The sequence below is a fragment of the Malaya genurostris genome, chromosome 1 (assembly GCF_030247185.1).
Source record: "Malaya genurostris strain Urasoe2022 chromosome 1, Malgen_1.1, whole genome shotgun sequence".
Taxonomy (NCBI): Eukaryota; Metazoa; Arthropoda; class Insecta; order Diptera; family Culicidae; genus Malaya; species Malaya genurostris.
In genome coordinates this window covers 48,212,852-48,232,525 of record NC_080570.1, presented here as the reverse complement: position 1 = coordinate 48,232,525, position 19,674 = coordinate 48,212,852, and the positions used below count along the sequence as shown (strand labels likewise).

Sequence of the window (19,674 nt, the reverse complement as noted above, 5' to 3'; positions counted from 1 at the left end):
CCCCATTACACAATACAAGTAGGTTTAGAATTTTCCCTACACAAAAATCTCAGAATTGCGGAAGCAAATGATGTCTTCATGGTAATAACCAAATCATATATATATATATATATATATATATATAACAGGGCTGAAAAGTCACCACTTGTGGCTGAACACCCAATTTAAATCTTAATAATTTAATTTTAACTCATATTCCAATAAATAGTTATTTAAAAAAAAAAAAAAAAAAAAAAAAAAATGTCCCAATACGGAGAGATTCTCTTTATCGAAAAAGAAAAGTGGAAGAACTTTTTCCCCGGTATTCTAAATGGCATACGTTTGTTACATCAATTTTTATGCCCATATTTGGAGCAGGCAATTGAATGAAAATTTACTTTACAATTTAATTTTATATCACTCACGGTTTCAAATCGGATTTTCGATTCAACTGTTGTCTATTTCACAGGACTAATGATTTACATGTCGTGTAACTTTCATTATTTTTTTCTGTGTATTCAAGTCAAAAATCCGTGACAGTTTTACTCCTTGGGGGATTGAGTCGAGTATAACAAAAAAAATTATCTTCGTTATCTCACGGAACATTATTTTTCGAAAGACAAAAGAGTGATGGAACCCATTATACCCATTGGATAAATATTATGGGACTAACACTACTTCATACTACACTGTTTTGAGAAGTTAAAGTTGCGCAAGCTAGCAGATGCCACAAGGATTAGTTCTGAATGTACACGCCATATTTGGGAAAAATTATCTTGGATTATCAGGACCAAAACCATGAGTGCAAGTGCACTTTGGAAGCGTGTTTATACACGCTTGTGGTATCAAGTGGACTTTTGGCGTCGACTGTGGATACAATTTGGATGTCAGAGTTTAAGTTTACAGCAATGTAAACAGTACGAGTACTCCGGAGTGGCCTTGGAAGACAGACGTTGATCCATTTATTTGAGTTAAGTTTGTGAAAATCGATTCAGCTGTTGATAAAGAGAGTTCCGTTTTTGAGTTTTCGACCACTATTCTCGGTATTTTCGGAACCGGAACCAGTATAATTGAAATCGGCTCGTTTTGTCAGCAATTAGCAGAACCTATAAATTGAATCAATTTTGAGCCAAATTTAAAACGATTTTAACGTTTTTTGCCTTTCTCATATAGAAAGGTTATGCAACCACTTGAAAAACCGACTAGTGAAAATTGGCTCGGAGGGCCTAGTGTCATATACCATTCGACTCAGTTCATCGAGCTGAGCAATGTCTGTGTGTGTGTGTGTGTATGTGTGTATGTGTCAAATAATCTCACTAGGTTTTCTCGGAGATGGCTGAACCGATTTTGACAAACTTAGATTCAAATGAAAGGTCTCGTGGTCCCATACGGAATTCCTGAATTTCATCCGGATCCGATTCCGGTTCCGGAATTATAGGGTAAAGTGTGTTCTATATTGTACACCGTCACTTAAACCGGCGAAACAAAAAACGTAAAAAATTTTGAAATAAACTCTCAATGCATTGTAAAGGTTCGCACACATTTTGTAGAATTTTAGGATCTGTTACAAGAACTGTTTTTTTTTAAATATAAGAAAATGAAATTATTTTTGTTTGTATAAGATGATATGTTGACCAATATCGAGATCCGGAATTTGTTTTGGTTCGATTGAGGTTATTTTGAGCGCTAGAGGAATAAATCAAAAGTCGGTGAAAACTATTTCTCATCATATAATCGCATATTTGGTTTGGTTCGTGCATTTGCACTGTCCTTCAAGTGACATTTTATAATGTACGCGAGGAACAATGTCATTTAAAAATTACTAACATGACATTTTCTCTCATGGAACTGACAATTTTCATTGTTTGAAACAAAATCTTTAGTTCTTCAAAATAATAGAGGTGAAATATGATTTTTTTTCTTACGAAAATGAACTTTTCCCATAAACAAATGATGTTGTAAATAATTTATAAATGGGTTTACAAGTATAAACTTATTTTCTCTTGAATTTTCACAGATAAACTTGCAATCATCATCATCGCACACGTACGCCTCTAGTTGTGAAACACAACGTTAGATCGTCAATAAAGATTTAATTTATTGGTATTTCAAATAACGGGATAAGGGAAGGTCATTTCACCGAAGGCCATTTGATCGAAAGATATTTCGCCGAATGGATTATTTCGTCTAAATAGTACATTCTCCTAAACGATTATTTAAAAGGATTCCGTAAATGCAATGTTGTAACGTAATCAAGTTTGAATAAGAACGGCAATTTTACTAACGATTTACGGCCGCATTAGTATTTTTTCATATTTGCTCAGTTAACGTAAAAGTATTCCAAAAAAAGCATTGATGCTTAGTAATTAATAAAGTCATCTAGCTTTCCTGGAATTTTCATTCTTAATTAAACACGGGGAAATGATTTTATCCGTTATTTGACATTGGCATACTTCAGATGGAATGATGATACGATTATCATCTTTTATTTTTATTTAATTGAAATCTATTTCAATACGATATTATAACATTAAAACAGATTCGGCGAAATTACCCTTTCGGTGAAATAACCCTTTTTTGGCGAAATGGCTCTGATTAATCTGCAATAAACTAAACTCGTTCGAAATTGGTTCGAAATCGATGCAATTTTCGTGAATATCGTCTTATTCACGAGATACAATAATTGTCATCATAATTTTAAATGAACCATCATGGGCCGGTTGGTGGCGATATCCCAGGCCCACCCTTCGCAAAAGCAATGCTTCGCTCTGAAAATTCATATTTCGCACTTGAATGTTCCGCACGTTAACATTCTTGTCACATGCAATGAAGCCATCAACGATTGTGTAATTAGAACTGACAACAATTGGAGTTGTGCGGAAGATTTCCCAGCGTGAATTCCGCCCGACCACGTTGATGGCAGTCTAGACCGCTTGGCTGGCTGTTGGCAGTCAGCTTTTAGTTATGACTGCCAGTGAAATGGGACGATGCTCTAGAGGACAACGGCAGCGAATGTACTTTCGACAAATTAAACGTAATACGACAGTGACGGGCGTTGTCAGAAACATTGCCGCCTGTTCGGATCAATTTAGCTGGATATCCATTGCATTCGAAATTTGTAATGTTATTCGATTCTATCAATTATGATCACTACAACCGAATGCCAATCAGATATTTCGGTGTTGTCCGTTGTTGTTAAAAGAACATGTACGGTGTAAAATACTGTTAAACATTGGTTAGTTAGTTGTAGTTTTATCTAGCTCTGATCTAAACCATCGGGTCTTTCGCCGGGGAAGTGTTGAACGTTGACTTTCTAGCATGAGTAATATGAATTAGTACAGTTCAGTATAATACAAATCTTATTCAAATAATTGTACTGCTCTTGTAATTAGGCCGCCAAAGAGATTGAGCTGCTGTATCGACTTTCGAAGTAGAGGCCCGTAGCGGCCATATACCTTCAGTAGATATATACTCAACATCAGACCCATACCCAGGATTTCGTTTCGGGAGGGACCCTCAGGTGAAAAAAAAATTTAATGAAGAACTGTCATTATGGAGTATTCAAATAAAATTTTTGACTATGTCCGAAAGAATGTTGTACACAGCGATCTCGGTCTTCAATCGCATCATTAATCCATGCAAATACTTTTTTTTTTTCTAATTTGAGGTATTCCTTAAAAAGTATACTACGCCGATTCCAACAAAAAAACGACATTGTGATCTTTCTGTCCCATTGAGACGCCCCCCGAAACACTCGAACTAACTTCAGTCTGGTGTCGGATCATCATTGTGTTCTCTGACGTATGATAATGCATTCAGCCAAACATGTAATCGAAATGCACTTGCGTTCGGCTTTCTTGCTCTAAATAAGTATGTGCGGGATCCAGCGGCTATCGGCTATCAGCGGATATCTTTCTCATCTGCAGAATCTTGCTTAACTAAGACATGTTCGCGCCCTTTTTCTTTTCTGTCATCCAGTACAATTTTATGTATTACTAGCTGATTTACCCGGCGTTGCTCGAAAATCTTTCGTGAAGGCAGGGCCGAAAAAATTCTAGAAACTGAACTCCTCATTGATACTCTGATTGTAAAGAAACACAACTTAGACGGCAACTCGATTGAACAATACTCCGTTCATGTTCAGATTGCGAATGATCAGTGTCCCATCTCAGATCTCACAATAATCACAATTTCCATGGTATTCTCGACAAATTGGGTCAGTTTTATACTTGAACCCTTTTGTTAGAAACAGTCGACAGTTTTCTCAATTAACATAGAAAAAGGCACCTTGATTGTATGATTTCGTCAATTTAGATCAATGTTGAGATTGTTCATTCCCCCTCCCTCTTGTAAATATTTTTTGTGAGCCTCACTTAGTTGCTAGAAATATGCTGTACTCGTGAAGAAATACCTATTTTTCGTAAAACCCGATCAATTTTCCCCTACAATTTCCATGTTCGGGGCACTTACTCCACTCTTTCACCCTCAAAATAACCTTATAATCTATTTTGATTTAACTTTCTTTTTGTCAGCGAACTTACTACAGATCTCCTCCATCATGGTTACCCTGAGTGGTGTAGAAAGTATCTGTGCTTTTAAAAAAATATCGATTCCCACCTTTGGTACATGTGCCAAACTTGGTGGCAATTCGTTTAGTTGTTTCGTGATTATGCTGAGACTTAATACACTCGTGTTCATAGGTAGATAAAGATTATTTTCCCTTGGTTTTTCGAATTTCCCTGGCTAAATGGAACCAGATCTTTTGAAATAATTTAAAGAAAATTGCGTTGCATACAAATTATCAACAGCAATACTATCTACTACGACCGTGAAATTCTTGACACTCTCTTGTTTTACAAAATATGGGAGATGAAAATTTATTTTCAAAAACCCCTTATTCTAGTACACATCCCGTTGCATCCCCCTTTTTAAAGGCACTTGCTACATCCACCCCCCCATATATCTCATATCTAAGGTATGGAAAATGTTTGCATGGTTTTATCGATTTTTGTCGAATTTGATGAATTTTCCCATGACCCCTGTTAATGATACTTGCTACGCTTCCTCTCCTATAAAAATACCTTATTGACTATTCCTGAAGAGCAAGAAATACCTGTTCCAAGTTTTATAGCTATTCGAGCAGTAGTTCCGGAGTTATGCCGCTACAAACATTACACTCCCTTTTTAGTGGCACTTACTACACCCTCCCCCCACCGAATATCCTTATAATCATATCTAAGTAGTGCAGCAGTAGTTCCGAAGTTATGGCACTACAAACATTACACCCCCCTTTTTAAAGGCACTTGCTACATCCATCCCCCATTAAATCATATCTACGGTATGCGAAATGTTTCTAAGATCTTCAAAAAATATCGAAAAAATTCGTCAAGTTATATGAATTTTTCCTGACCCCTCCTTGTTGATGACACTTGCTACGCTTCCTCCCCCCATAAAAATACGCTTATGGCTATCACGGAAGAGCAAGAAGTACATGTGCCAAGTTTGATAGCAATCCGTTCAGTAGTTTCGGGGTTATGCCGTTTTAAACATTACACCCCCCTTTTTAAAGGCACTTGCTACATCCACCCTCCATATAGTCTTATCTAAGGAATGCAAAATTTTTCTATGGTCTTTAAAACGTATCGATTCTTGTCAAGTTACATGAATTTTTCCATGCCCCCCCCCTTGTTTATGACACCTGCTACGCTCCCTCCCCTATAAACGTACTCCTTAAACCATCTCTGAGATGCAAGAAGTACCTGTGCCAAGTTTGGTGGCATTCCGTTTAGTAGTTCCAAAGTTATCGCGTTACAAACATACAAACTTACATCCATTTTTATATATACATAGAAGATTATTATTGTCATTTATTTTACCCTGGTTTCATACTCCATTTTACGTGGTTTTGACTCTGTTCTGCTTCCTTAGTACCGCTGCGTGCTTTATCGGCAATGTAGTTTTGACCATCACGTAACATTCAAAACCTCTATATCACGGTGTAATCTACACGTTCAACAGCCCCATAATATTGCTATTTAGTGAGTACTCTCATATCAAGAAAAGAACTAATGATTCCTTCATGGATTGAATAGAACAATTAATTCACATAAAAAATATTTATGTTCAAATTCCTTCAAAATTGAATACAAGTTTTCGTTTCGATAAAATGCCATTGTGGTAATTTTTATCAGTGTATTCCATGTCGTTGTAGGATCATTTCTATTCGTTTCATAATTTTGATATTTCCAGCAGATTTGGAAAATAAGTGACTCCATTATGTTAAAATTGGGATACCAAAACTCTTGTAACGCTTGTTAACACCTATAACCCACAAAAAGTAACACATATAACTCTCCGTAACACACAAAACTTACAAAACAGTAACGGATATAACGCCACGTAACGCTTGTAGCTTTTGAAAATGTAACACATGTAAAGTTTTGTAATACCTTCGTAACGCCTAGAACTTATTTAAAGTGACGAATGTAACGCTTAGTAACCCCTCTAACGTACAAAAAAAAGAAGCATTCAATACTTTGTAACGCCTGTAACTTAGAAAAGATAACGCTTCGTAACGCCTATAACTTACTACAAAGTAACGCATCGTAACGCTTGTAATTTACAAACTAGTAACGTTTGTAACACTTCGTCACCCCTATAACTCATCAAAAGTATCGTATGTAACGTTTCGTAACACTTATAATGCACATGAAAGTAACGCATGTAACGCTTCGTAATGCCAAAAGTTTAAAAAAATAACGCATGGAACTTTTGCAGTTTACAAAAAAGTAACACTTGTAACACTTCGTAACGCCTATAGTTCACATAAAAGTAACATTAAGGTTAAAACCTCTATAATCGGAACGAAAAAAAAATTCCATAGTACATTTACTTAGGCGTTACCTCAGATAGGCCTCAAAAAATGTCGTAACGTGGCTCTGTTCTGCTTCGTAGGGTCTGCCGCTGCGTACTTTATTGGCAGTAGAGTTTTAACCATCACGTAACTTCCAAACCCTCTATCCCACGGTGTAATCTACAGGCTCAACAGCACCATAATATTTTTCAAACTTTTTTCCATTTCTGTTTCTGATTTCGGAACGGGCCAGGGCCCCTTGGGCCACATCCTCCCTCCCCCTGCTCAGTATGGTAGAAGTGGTTTGCAAATCAATAACAAATTTGTAATTAAAACCAAACATCTCAATGGTAGAAATTAACAATATTTAGTTTTAAATAAGAGTGAAAATAAAATAAAAATCTTATTGGATTTTACACGATGACGACACAAATGAACTGCCGATGAATCAAGTTCATCTTTTGACAGCTATCAGTGGTTTGTATAAATATTCATTAACACGTATTCAAATTAGAATGAACACATAAACAAACCACTGATAGCTATCAAAATTAGTTAATTTTGTTATTTTTGTGAGTTTATGTCAAGTTCGTGCAGAACCTAAGCGCACAATAAAACGGGAGATAACTTTTGTGATTCCAAAAATTCATTCATGAAATTTCACAACTAGATTCTCGGCACATATAGAAACTATCTAAAAAAATATATTGATTTTTTTAACCAACATGATAGAAGCGCTCCTTAAAGATTCTTCTAGAGCTATTTGCTTTCAAGCATAACACACTCATTTTTCGCTAGGGTAACTCGTGACGAAGTCGGCATCGCAACGCACGTTTTCTTAAGATGCTATATAATACACCACCGTGGGGACTGTAATGTTCTTTATTGAAACCACGGTACATTCCGCATGACAGACTAACCTACTATGCAAAAAGTACACCACCGATCAGACTCGAGCAACGGCTAGGTCTTTCGTCCGGTTACATAAGTTTAGCTCGGAGGTGCCTGTGACCACACTGATCTTGTTCGTACCTGTAGTCACTATCGAATGAGGTCTCAGTGGTATGACTACGGGTACGGGTCTGTCATAAAAGAGCGCGGACTGTTGGTCTGTCTGTTTTGAATGATTAAACGGAGTACGCTGTTCGCAAAAGTGAAAGGTACATCGCGTCTGAAAAAGTCGTACGTCCGATCGAGCCACGTTACTCAATGTAGGCAAAGTAAAGAGGCCGATTACGTGTCACCGTCATTCGGGCAAAGTGCGTATGGGACACATTCTCGAATTGAAAAATGAAAGATCAAACAGGGTGCGTACAAATCGATTCATTATGAAACTGACTAGGAGTGCCAAGATACAGACTAGCATTTGCGATTATAATTTGATCGGTTGAAAGCAAAAAATGAGATAAAAATTTGTTACGAAATGGTGAAAGATACTTATCTTTCGATAGCTTGCATTATTACAACTAAATAATCCAAAATGTCTTGTGATTATGGATGTATTAAAACAGATTCGTAAAATTTTGCTCTGCCAGTTACATGCACTTACTAATTCTGATTTATTATGATATCCCGGAATTCAAATTCTGCTCAAATATAAATGTCATTTACCACCGTCATCGGATCTAAATGCACACAATTGAACTCTCACCCTGGCCATCGGAATAAAGCACTAGGGAAAACCCAACAAAAGCCTCTTTCGGCAAAGACATCAATGGATCCCGATAAGAAAACAACGTTACACAAAACACACTCATAAAACCTCATCACGCTGCGATCGCCTTCATCCGACCCGGGGCTTTCTTCTGTCTTCTGTTGCAGCATCCGCATCCCGTTTGGTCGTCTCCGATCTAATTTTCCACTCCCCAGTATAATAGGATTTCATTCGTCAGCGTGAACCGTTTTCGTCTCATTTCCATTATCGTCGTTATCATCGTCATTAAAACCATCTTTGTCGGATTCGTCGTCGGATTTTTTTCTGCTTTTACCAAACGGTATATAGGGAGTCCTTTTGCGTTTGTCACCGGGTTATTTTCCGATCCCTGGTCCTTTTTTCGATCGACCGGTGCTAAATCAGCAACATCGTCGAACGAGGAAAAAAAACAACGCAAAAGCATAAAGCTCCCTCTTCGAACCTGAACAATTCACTCCAATGGTTCCGGTGCTCCGTCCGTATTGTGCACGACACATCGCATATAATCAAGGTATGAACAAATACATCACAGAAATCATGCTACCCGTAGTAACACAACAAGTGAGACCCATGAATATACAAATACAGGGAAAAGCTGCTGATGGTATTCCACCCACTTATCGGTACCGCCATTGCAGCAGTCTGCAATCCTACCGTGAATGGATATGTGGTTAGGGACAATAGATTCGCATAGTCTTCGGCCAGGTGAACTCGGCATAACAGATTCACAATGGAAAATCGTACTGAATTCGACAGGCACGCACATGTACCTACCCGAAACACTTTGGCAGAATCGACAAATGGAACATGAGCCGTTCGATCGATTGAAAATGTTTCAACCACAGCACATTTCAATTGAAATGTGATATAAATTGAGCCTCAGAGGAAGGTTTAGAAAACGTGTTGTTTTACCCGTCGAACGGATTTTCCTACCAACGAAGTTTGATGCGGCAAATAATAGCTAGAAGCTCTTTTCGATTTGTTTAAAATGTCTTATGTCGTATAAAAAAGTAGAAGAAACAAATGAAATAATAACAAAAAAGTGGGTTGGTAATGTAACAGACAGAACTGAAAGACGTGAATACGGATAAAATTGTCAAGCTTCTTTCACACTTCCGAATATAGACAATCGTTCGTGTTAATAGATTGTGTGAATTTTGTAACTTTTATTGCTTCGCTTCCTAAGTTGTCTCGGTGAATCTGTACTTATTGACGACAAACTGATTCTACCATACGAATGCTGAAATCGACTTCCACTGGATGCTGCTGACTTCCGTTATCTATTTCCAGTCCGACCTGTCAAAACCGATTATAATCTTCCTATCTATAAATTATTCTATAATAGGCCTCTCTACATTGATGTTTTTAGCAAAGCTGCGCAGCCCCTGAAATCAATCAAATGCATTCAAACCAATTCACCAAAAAGCCGATAAAAGTATGCGAAAATATTCTAATTAGAATCTATCAGCCTGTAAATCTTCACCAAACTGATATGATATTTTCACTTCCGATCAGATAAGTAATTCTAATAGTTCTTTAGATAACATTTAGAACCCTTAGAAGGGCTGATTTTGTTGAATGTTCCACGTCGTTGTATTTTGCATCAATGTAACGGACCAGCAGCTGGATGACGCAATCGCTCTTGCTGGAAGCGAAACTCGCATTGCGAACGTCTCGCATGCAGAACTGCTTCCTGTGCGGATTGAAGCAATTTTTGTAAAGGGATTTAACAAATTTAACTTTTAACAAAAATGGGCAATATTTCATTTCGGATTTGTATATTTCAGCGAAAGAAACTAACAATAAGCTGTACGGGATTCATTTCTGGCTTTCAGAAGGGCCGAATTGTGGAATTCTTTGCGATGTTAAACATTGTTCGAAGCATTTTTCTCGAACGCGAAGCAGTCAAATGCTGGCTAGATTTGCACCCATTTGGTGCGAAATTTTGATACTTTTTCAAAATTTACCCTGTACAAGAATGGATAGAACTTAAAATTGAATATCTCTTGTTGTATTTAAGGCAACAACATAATTTCTTCACCATAGCATCGGAAATATGTTCAGCAATTTATGATAAAATTTTCAGTAAAATGAGATATCCAACATAAACTCAAAGTTGAAGTTTTCTAGAAGATCTGGTATGAACGAGCATGAAGGTGAAATTCAGTGCTAAAATAAGTCGCACGAAAAATTTCAACCGCTCAAATTGAACGAATCATCGCACAAAGCGTATCTTGCAAAACCCACTTAGAAATATTACAGTGGGCAGTGTTGGTGATTGCCGAAAAATTGACAAAAGCTGCTATATTGCTATCTATATTGTATACAACATTTTCAATCCGGTAGAATATGCTACAAGAACTCGAGTCTCTCGATGCATGAACCGCGAGAGAATTTTTCTACATTTCTTCACTCCACTTCATACTCTGAGTATTTCACGCCCTTAAAAAAATTTACAGTTTAATAATGATCGTTGCTGTGTGGAATTTCCCAAGAGAGAATCGCAAGTTGACAATTATCGCAGAAAATTGAATCGACGAATTCAACTTGATGATTCTCATACTTGAGGTTGCAATACTTCAAAACCGTTTTCATAGACACAACTAATACAAAGGTTATATGCACATAGTTAGAATAGGCCGCAATAGTGCAAAATGATTCTATCGCAATTATCAACTGCCTGTATAGAATCGGATCGCGAAACGAGAATAAGCGACCGTTTGTTGCTTTAGAAAGGATCTCCACATCACCGTGCTTACCTTTGATTTTTCGCTCTCGCACTGGTATCGATTCTATGTTAAATGAGCCATGCCGGGTTTTTGTTGTTGCGATGATATCCGTCTCTCTTTGATGGCACTGATTTAATCGTGTGAAGAGTTGCCAGTGAGCGTTCTTTAATACGATAAAAGCCATCCTTGACAGTGGGTATTAGCCACGACGACGCGTTTGTTCACTAAAGACTGTCCCAGAAAGTATGGACGCACTTTGATTTCGCTGTAAATAATTCACAAGTGTTAGATATTCAAATTTTATTCGATATACTGATAATATTAGACTGCAAAACAGAATATTATTCTCAACATTTGCTACTTAGCCATTGTAGACTAGATGGCGCATCTTTTTGCGAACGTTTCTCATTTAATTCCATACAGACTTCTTGGCGACAAGTTTTGACACTTTTCTCCAATCTTTTTCGAATTGTTGAATGGTTTCGGCTGTCGAGACATGTTACCTAAGATGTGCCTTCGTTAATGCCAAAAATTCCTCAATTGGTCGAAGTTGTGAGCAATTTGGAGGATTCATGTCTTTTGGGACGAAAGTGATATTTTTGGTAGTATACCATTCTACCGTTGATTTCGAGCAGTGGCAAGAAGCAAGATCTGGCCAGAAGACAACAGGATCCTTGTGGCTTCGAATCATGGGTAGAAGTCGTTTTTGTAAACATTCCTTGATGTATATTTCGCTGTTCATCGAAGGCTTTCGAAATCTTACCGCAGCTACAAATTGCTTGCCAGACCATAGCTTTCTTACCTAATTTTTCGACTTCAATCGATGTCTCGGACTGGTTTAACACTTGCCCTTCTCACACCGTATAATATTGTGGTCCTGGCAAGGATTTGTAATCGAGTTTCACTTGGGTTTCGTCGTCCATGATTTTGCAGTACAAATTTCCAGCAAGAATAAACAACAGGACGCAGCCATAAAAATTGACAGATTCTGAACCATTGCAAAATGGCAGCGGTTTTTGGTTGCGCCCATACATTCTGGGACAGTCTTAAGTAAAACTGACACTAATTATGGATGGTATTGATGGCCATGAGTATTTTTGATTGAATAATATTAAGGAGATTTATAAACCAAATGCTCTTATTAGTGATTTTCAAAGAAACTTTGTTTTATTGTATCCTCTTATTTTTAGTATATGACTTATACATTGCTATATGTTTCAGATACAAAAATTTTCCAAATATGATTTGACAGTTTCCAAATATACAAAAGTATGAATATTTTGCGTTATAAGTTTGAAATTATATACTTTCATTTTTTTATATGTTATAAATCGATCGTCGCCATCATTTTACTTACAGTATCATGAAAAATGCAATTATTTGGTAAGATTCGACATACATACATACATTAATGTTTGTTTATCTTTTTTATAATACATGTTTATCTTTTTTATAATACATACATACATTAATGTTTGTTTATCTTTTTTATAATAAATAGGCATGGAATTCGCTGAAATTAAAGAAAAGTTTCCGAAGTGTGGAAAAGCATGTCAGTTTCAATTTGCATTCAAGTCATTCAGTTACATCTCTGCCATAACCCACCCGTCTTTTTTTACTCATCATGTTCAATAATTATCTAACAAAATTAGTAATTTAAGGAGTGTATCGAAAATAAGCTATCCACATTCATCTGTGTTGTACGCATGTATTTGTGATGGTCTTTTATGCTCAGATCACAGCATGCTGTGCGTTTGGCTGTCAGCTTTCGTTTGTTCACTTGTTTGTGCGGTTGAAATTCTGCTTTTTCAAAATGTCGCGTATTGAAAAGGAAGTGAAAATTAAGATTCTGGACACATGGCTAAGTGAGAAGGGTGTTACTATACGAAAATTGGCGAAGCGGCTTGGAATTCATCATGTCAGTGTTAAAACCATCATTAATAAGTTTGGGGAACACTATTCTTTGGATGAGCTACCAGGAAGAGGCAGAAAATCCGGTTCTTCCAACCCGAAACTGGACCAGAAAGTGGTATCTCTAATCATGAAGAACAAATCAATGTCAATACGTTATTTGGCCAAAAAAGCAGGAACGAGTGTCGGAATGGTCCAGCGTATCAAGAGGCGAAATCACCTGAAGACCTACAAAAAGCTGAAAATCTCGAAAAAAAAGTGTAAAACAGAGAAAGCGAGCAGCAACAAGGGCCCGGAAATTGTATTCGCGTCTTTTGCAGTGTCCGGATGCATGCGTTTTGATGGACGATGAGACTGATGTAAAGGAGGACTTAAAAACCGGAGGGTGTGACCGATGCGGACAGGTCGATTCAAGTGAAGAAACTCGGTCGAAAGGTACTGGTATGGCAAGCAACATGTTGCTGTGGTTTGAATTCAACCACTTTTTACACTACCTGAACTATAAATGCAGAAATCTATCGATCTGAGTGTCTGCAGAAGAGATTGTTGCCTTTATATTAGAAGCATAGTACACCTCCACTGTTTTGGCCGGATTTAGCGTCGGCTCACTATGCCAAAACCACTCTCAATTGGCTTGCGGAAAATTGCCCTCAGCTTCGACCCATCTAACGTTACTGGGCAATCGTGAAAAGGGTCTTCAAGAAGAATGGTAAGGCAGCTGGGAACATGCAGGGATTCAAATAATTTGGACTCAAGCGTCCAAAAAATGCGATGCAACACTTGTCCGGAACTTGATGAAGAACGTTCGATCAAAAGTTCGAAAATTTGTGAAGGAATAACTTAAATTTAATCCGGTTTTCATTATGCTCAAGTTTAACCTCGTACAATAAAGGATAAATTTTTAGTTTGAATAAAATATCGTTTTTTTCATAATTTGAAACAAAAATTTGTGGATAGCTTATTTCCGATACACTCCTTAGAACTTAAACGTGAATATCTCTTGTTGTATTTAAGGCAACAGCATAATTTCTTCACCATACCATCGGAAATATGTTCAGCAATTTATGATAAAACTTTCAGCAGTATGAGGCATCCAACATTAACTCAAAGTTGAAGTTTTCTAAAAGATTTGGTATGAACGAGCATAGAGGTGATATTCAGTGCTAAAATAAGTCGCACGACCGCTTGAATTGAACAAATCATCGCGCAAAGCGTATCGTGCAAAACTGACTTAGAAACACGGAATACACTGAGGTATGTTTTTACGCGGAGGATATGTACCGCGTAAAAACCCGTGTAAAAAACCGCGTGATTTCGTGAATCCGCATAAAAATCGTAAAACTAAAGAAAATAAATTGAAACCGCATAACTTCGGAAATCCGCGTAGAAAAAAAACGTAAAATTGAAATAAAAAATTGTTAATTCCAAATGACTTAAAACGGTTCGTGCTCGCATCGCAAACGACACAGTCGAAAATTTCTTACGATCGCGACGACAGAAACAAAGACAATACAGTGCAGTGAACAATAGAGTGTACGAAATGGGCAAATACGATTTAACAAAGCCTGAAACTTGGCCTACAAGGCCAAATTCAATTTGCATTGATTTCAAGCGCTGCAAAGTTAGACCTGCAGCAACCGAAATTGAAATTTTGCTTAAGGAACGAATGCATCTAAACGTTAATGATGTAAGTGAGATTCAATTCAACAAGGCGTCTAACTGTGTGTACATTATGTTTAAACGTGAAAAAGATGCAATTGCATTTGCTTCGGTTAATAACGGGGTGCACAGTATTGATCATGACAATGTTAAATATAAAATCCCTGTGTACATGGTGGACAATGCCATAGAAGTACGCGTGCATGACCTTCCCCCGCAGACCAGCGAGGGGTATGTTCGGGAATGTATGTCGCAGTACGGTGAAGTTCTTTCCATCGAAAAGGAAGTATGGCGGAATTTTTTCCCGGGTATCCGGAATGGCGTGCGAGTGGTACGTATGCAACTACGTAAAGCAATTCCATCTTACATCATTTGTGGTCAAGACGGGATACATCCGTGTAAAACGTTGATTACGTATGAAAATCAATTGGTTACATGTCAGTTTTGTGAACAACCTGCACACTACGACAAACCTTGCACTGAAACTGCGAAAACAAACAAAACAAACAAAAACAAGGACAACCACCCAACAACGGCAACTAGTGAATGCAGTACTCCTGTTTCAAAAGCACCTTCACCATCTCACCAACTATCAACTGCAATCAATGTACAAAGCGCATCTACAGCAACTGCAAATAAACCCAAGACTGCGATCAACAGTGAAAACAAGGAAACAGAAACCACTCACAATTCCAACGATGTAGCAATGGATGATATGAGCAACGGACAAAATGACCTCCAATCTTCGCTAGAAGGAAATGGAAGCTCCTCTCCCCCTAGAAGAAGGGTTACAACGAGATCCAACAACAACAAAAATAATATTATGCAACAAAAACATGGGTAAATCGGCCACGTAAAGCTATACGCAAATTGGCCTGAATAAAAATTGTTATAAATAAAAAAAAATGACTTAAAAATGCATAAAACTTATAAGTCGAGATCTGGTGTAATCTAAAAAAAAAGTGTCAAAGAGTTGACTTAAAACTAATTTCGGGATAACACCAGATCGCGACGTTTCGTGCATTTCTAAGACAAAACAATAAAACCGCGTAGCTTCGGAAATCCGCCTAAAAATCCGTATCACTTCGGAAATTTGCGTAAAAAAGCAGCGTAAAAAACCGCGTTAAAAAGGCCTTTGTGTACTATAGTGGGTATAAGCCGCGTTTATTTACTAGTACAACTGATACAAATTTTGGATGGTATTGATGGCCATGAGTATTTTTAATTGAATAATATGAAGGAGACACATTGGTGCATGTTTTTTAAGACAGTTTTCATCATTTAATTTATAAACAAAATGCTCTTATAATTGATTTTCTCACCTAAAGCGAATTTCAAAGAAATTTTGTATTATTGTATCCTATTATTTTTAGTTTATGACTTATACATTGCTATATGTTTCAGATACAACAAATTACCAAATATGATATGACACTTTCCAAAAGGTACCCCTGAAAATACAACAGTACGAGTTTAATTTTTTTATATATTATACGTCAGTCGTCGTCATCATTTTATTTACAGTATCATTAAAAATGCGATTATTTGGTGAGGTTCGACATAAATGTATTCCTTTTATGTTTGTTTACCTTTTTTGTAATAAATAGGTATATAATTAACTGAAACCAAAAAAAAGTTTCCGAAGTGTGAAAAAGCATGTCAGCTTTAATTCGCATTCACGTCATCCAGTTACATCTCTGCCATTACCCACCCGCCTTCTTTTTACTCATCATTTTCAATATTACTCTAACAAAATCAATCATTTAAAGATGATATGATTTTTCATGTGCGAAACAGTTTTATGATATGAATAAAGCATTAGAATTTCATTTACACGCGATACTGGGTCATGTCTTATTGTTTCCTGTGTCAAAATGTGACTGGCCATTTCCAAATTTCGGGTCTACTACCAATAATTCGTGTCTACTGTCAATGGCTTCACACAATCATACATACAATCATACTATGAACGGGAGGTTGGAATATCGAACACGTATATAGACTGAAATGTGAAAAAAATATCAATCCCGTACTAGTGAAAAAGGTAAAATCTCGTTTTTAGTGATTCACAACATAAATATTAAGACATTGATAAAGATTTAGAACCTCGATACAACGAATTATGTGAAATAAATACACTCAACACTAAATATTCTATTTGTTTTTTTTTCTCTCTCTCTTTTCAGTGGAATCCAAAGCCCCGGATCACTATTTCGGACGGGAAATCGGACATTTCAACAGTTTCGGCCACGGAGTTCGGGTAAGCTGCCGGAATTAGCGAAAGCATCAGTCATATCCTAATATCGTTTTCTTTCTCCCTCTTCCCCATCAACCTTTTGCACCTTTGATCGCGAAACTCAGGGTCGGGTGTTTGCCGTAGACGAGTCAACCCTGTTCGTGAAAGGTTTCGCCTACGACGGAAGCGCTCCGGACGCGTTCTTCTGGGTCGGCAATTCACCCCGACCCAGCCCCGAAGGCTACATCATCCCCTACCCTGAGGAGTACACCGGGAGGTAAGTTTTCATTTAGGATTACAGCGAGATAGATTGAACAAAGTACGCTCACGGTCCACGAGACGCTTGTGCCGTGGCAAGAAAAGCTAGACCTGAGGATTATGTGTAGTCGGGGTTGATACACCAGTCGACGAGGACCTGTCAAAGATAATTTATTTATCTTACTTAGGGATTACGATTGCGAAGGGGAACCGAGTTGGAATGTTTAGTTGTCGCTATGTAAATGAGTGATGACAATTTTAGCACGGGACGAGGGCAACTCTTTTGGTGATTTCAATTAGATCATCGACGAGAAAAAAAAATTCAAAGTTAGATATAGCATCCGGTTCTCAACGCCAGTGAGTTTTATGTGTTCCTGCTTCGAAGTAAATAGCTTTTTTAACCTAATTTTTAAGCTACTCCGGCTTCCCGGTAACCGTATGACAATTGCTCCTCTTAAATGTGATATGCATAAACACCACATAAATTTTCATTTTCACACCCTCCCAGCAGGTTATCACCGACTGGCTGGCACGAAGCGGATTTCACTAATATATTTCCTTCCCTTCAGACGCAAAGTTGTGCTGAAAAACTAAGAGCTCAGAAGAGCGCCAGAGGAACCGTTTGCTATACATCCGATTTAATCTATTTCGCTTAAGAGGAGCTTTGCTTCCTGCTGCTAGGACTACACATTGTTGCACTTGCTGGGCTGCTGATTATAGCTCCTATAATTGCTTCAGTGTCCTATGCTAAGCATCCAGTCAAATGCATCGTACAAATCATCTGGGCACGTAGGACAATTTTGCCACCATGCACGTTCTTGACTATACACAGCACTATGGTTGTCTCCAGGAAAACTCCAGTTCATACAGAACTACCACCCTCCTGCTATTGCTGGCATCAAGAGCAAAAAATCGTTGAAAATCATTTACGAGGATTAACGGCCCCTAATGTTACCACACTTACATTTTGTCACGTTTCTCCTGCGGAGTATGGAGGATTTCACCCGAACCTTCCATCCCACATGGGCCCAGTAAACGTCTATGATAGCACGGCCTGGGAATTAAATCTCTCTCGAATGAAGGAGGTGGAGCTGCCACTGACGATGATAATCATTACGTTTTATAAGTTAATTAAATTGTACTGTGGCGATAGCACGATCAGTCCGCACTTTCTTCCTGTGCAACACGAATTATTCTCCTAATGGTAGAATCCCGTCACCCGGGCGGACAACGATTACAGGCGAGAACTTTCAGGTTGAATTTATGACCAGAGTATGCTGTTCGATTTGATTATGATGGATTTATGTTTCAGTTGATTGTCATTGAACTTAACCTGGTAAGACCTCGAGAGTGTCTCGAATACTGCAAACTTGAGTGGTCAAACCATCAAAGAACCATTGCACTATTTTGTTTGAAGCCAAAATTGAAGTAGACAGTTTCAGACCTGACAGGAGTGCATAGTTTTCCAGTACGACAACGCTCGGCCATACGTTGTGGCTCTGGACAAGAGCTATTTTGAATAATGAGCAATTCCATGCCGCAATCGGCTGACTGTTGGCACGATCTCCTTCGATTTGCATGAAACTTTGTACGTGTGCTCGTTATAGCAAATGAAATATTTTTCACTGGTTTAGAGATTTTTTTCACTCGAGACTAATTTGTGAAAAGGACGTATGTGTTTTAAGCCACATAATTTTCAAACAATTATAACTAGAAGTCTATAGCTTCTCCAAAAAATATGTCCAAGAAGAAGTTGAAATTGAACTTTCTAAAAAGATATGCACTAAAAAAAAACTTTCGATTTTTCGTAATATCGAAAATAAAATTTATTCTTCAAACTTTTCAATTATTTTACCGTGCGATTTAATTTTATATGACAGAAAACGTCAAGTTACAAGGAAACTTATAAATGTTTTAGAAAGTTGGAGATATGATAAATAAAAAAGTTTTCCGTGGAAAAACTTTTTAACAATTTTTAAAAAACAATGTTTTATTGGGATAAATGTATCTGAGCAATGAAATATTATTCTCCAAGCTACGTTCAATGAAAAAGATGATAGGAAACTACTTCCTAAATGCAGTCATTTTCGAGATATATGAGAAACTTTTTTCCTATCTCATATAGAAAGGCTATGCAATCACTGTAAAAACCGACGTTTGAATAGAGGCCCGGAGGGCCGAGTGTCATATATTATTCGACTCAGTAAGTCGAGATCACAAAATGTCTGTGTGTGTATGTATGTGTATGATAAAAAAAGAACCAGAATTTTCATTTTAAAATTCCCGCGCTTGTCCAATCGGTAAACTTTTATTCTCTCAAAGTTGAAAACACTTTTGTACACATTCTGTCAAATTT

At 37.4% G+C, this 19,674-nt stretch overlaps 1 protein-coding gene across 3 annotated transcripts in view; it reads left to right on the top strand.

The window, feature by feature from the left end:
- LOC131438890 (protein Skeletor, isoforms B/C) overlaps nucleotides 1-19,674 on the top strand; it is a 167,831-nt gene that overhangs the window by 86,823 nt on the left and 61,334 nt on the right. For all 3 annotated transcript variants that reach the window (XM_058609287.1, XM_058609277.1, XM_058609269.1), the window contains exons 2-3: nucleotides 17,011-17,084; nucleotides 17,186-17,337. In XM_058609287.1, coding sequence (XP_058465270.1) covers nucleotides 17,011-17,084; nucleotides 17,186-17,337 — 226 coding nt within the window. The remainder of the gene's footprint in view (nucleotides 1-17,010; nucleotides 17,085-17,185; nucleotides 17,338-19,674) is intronic.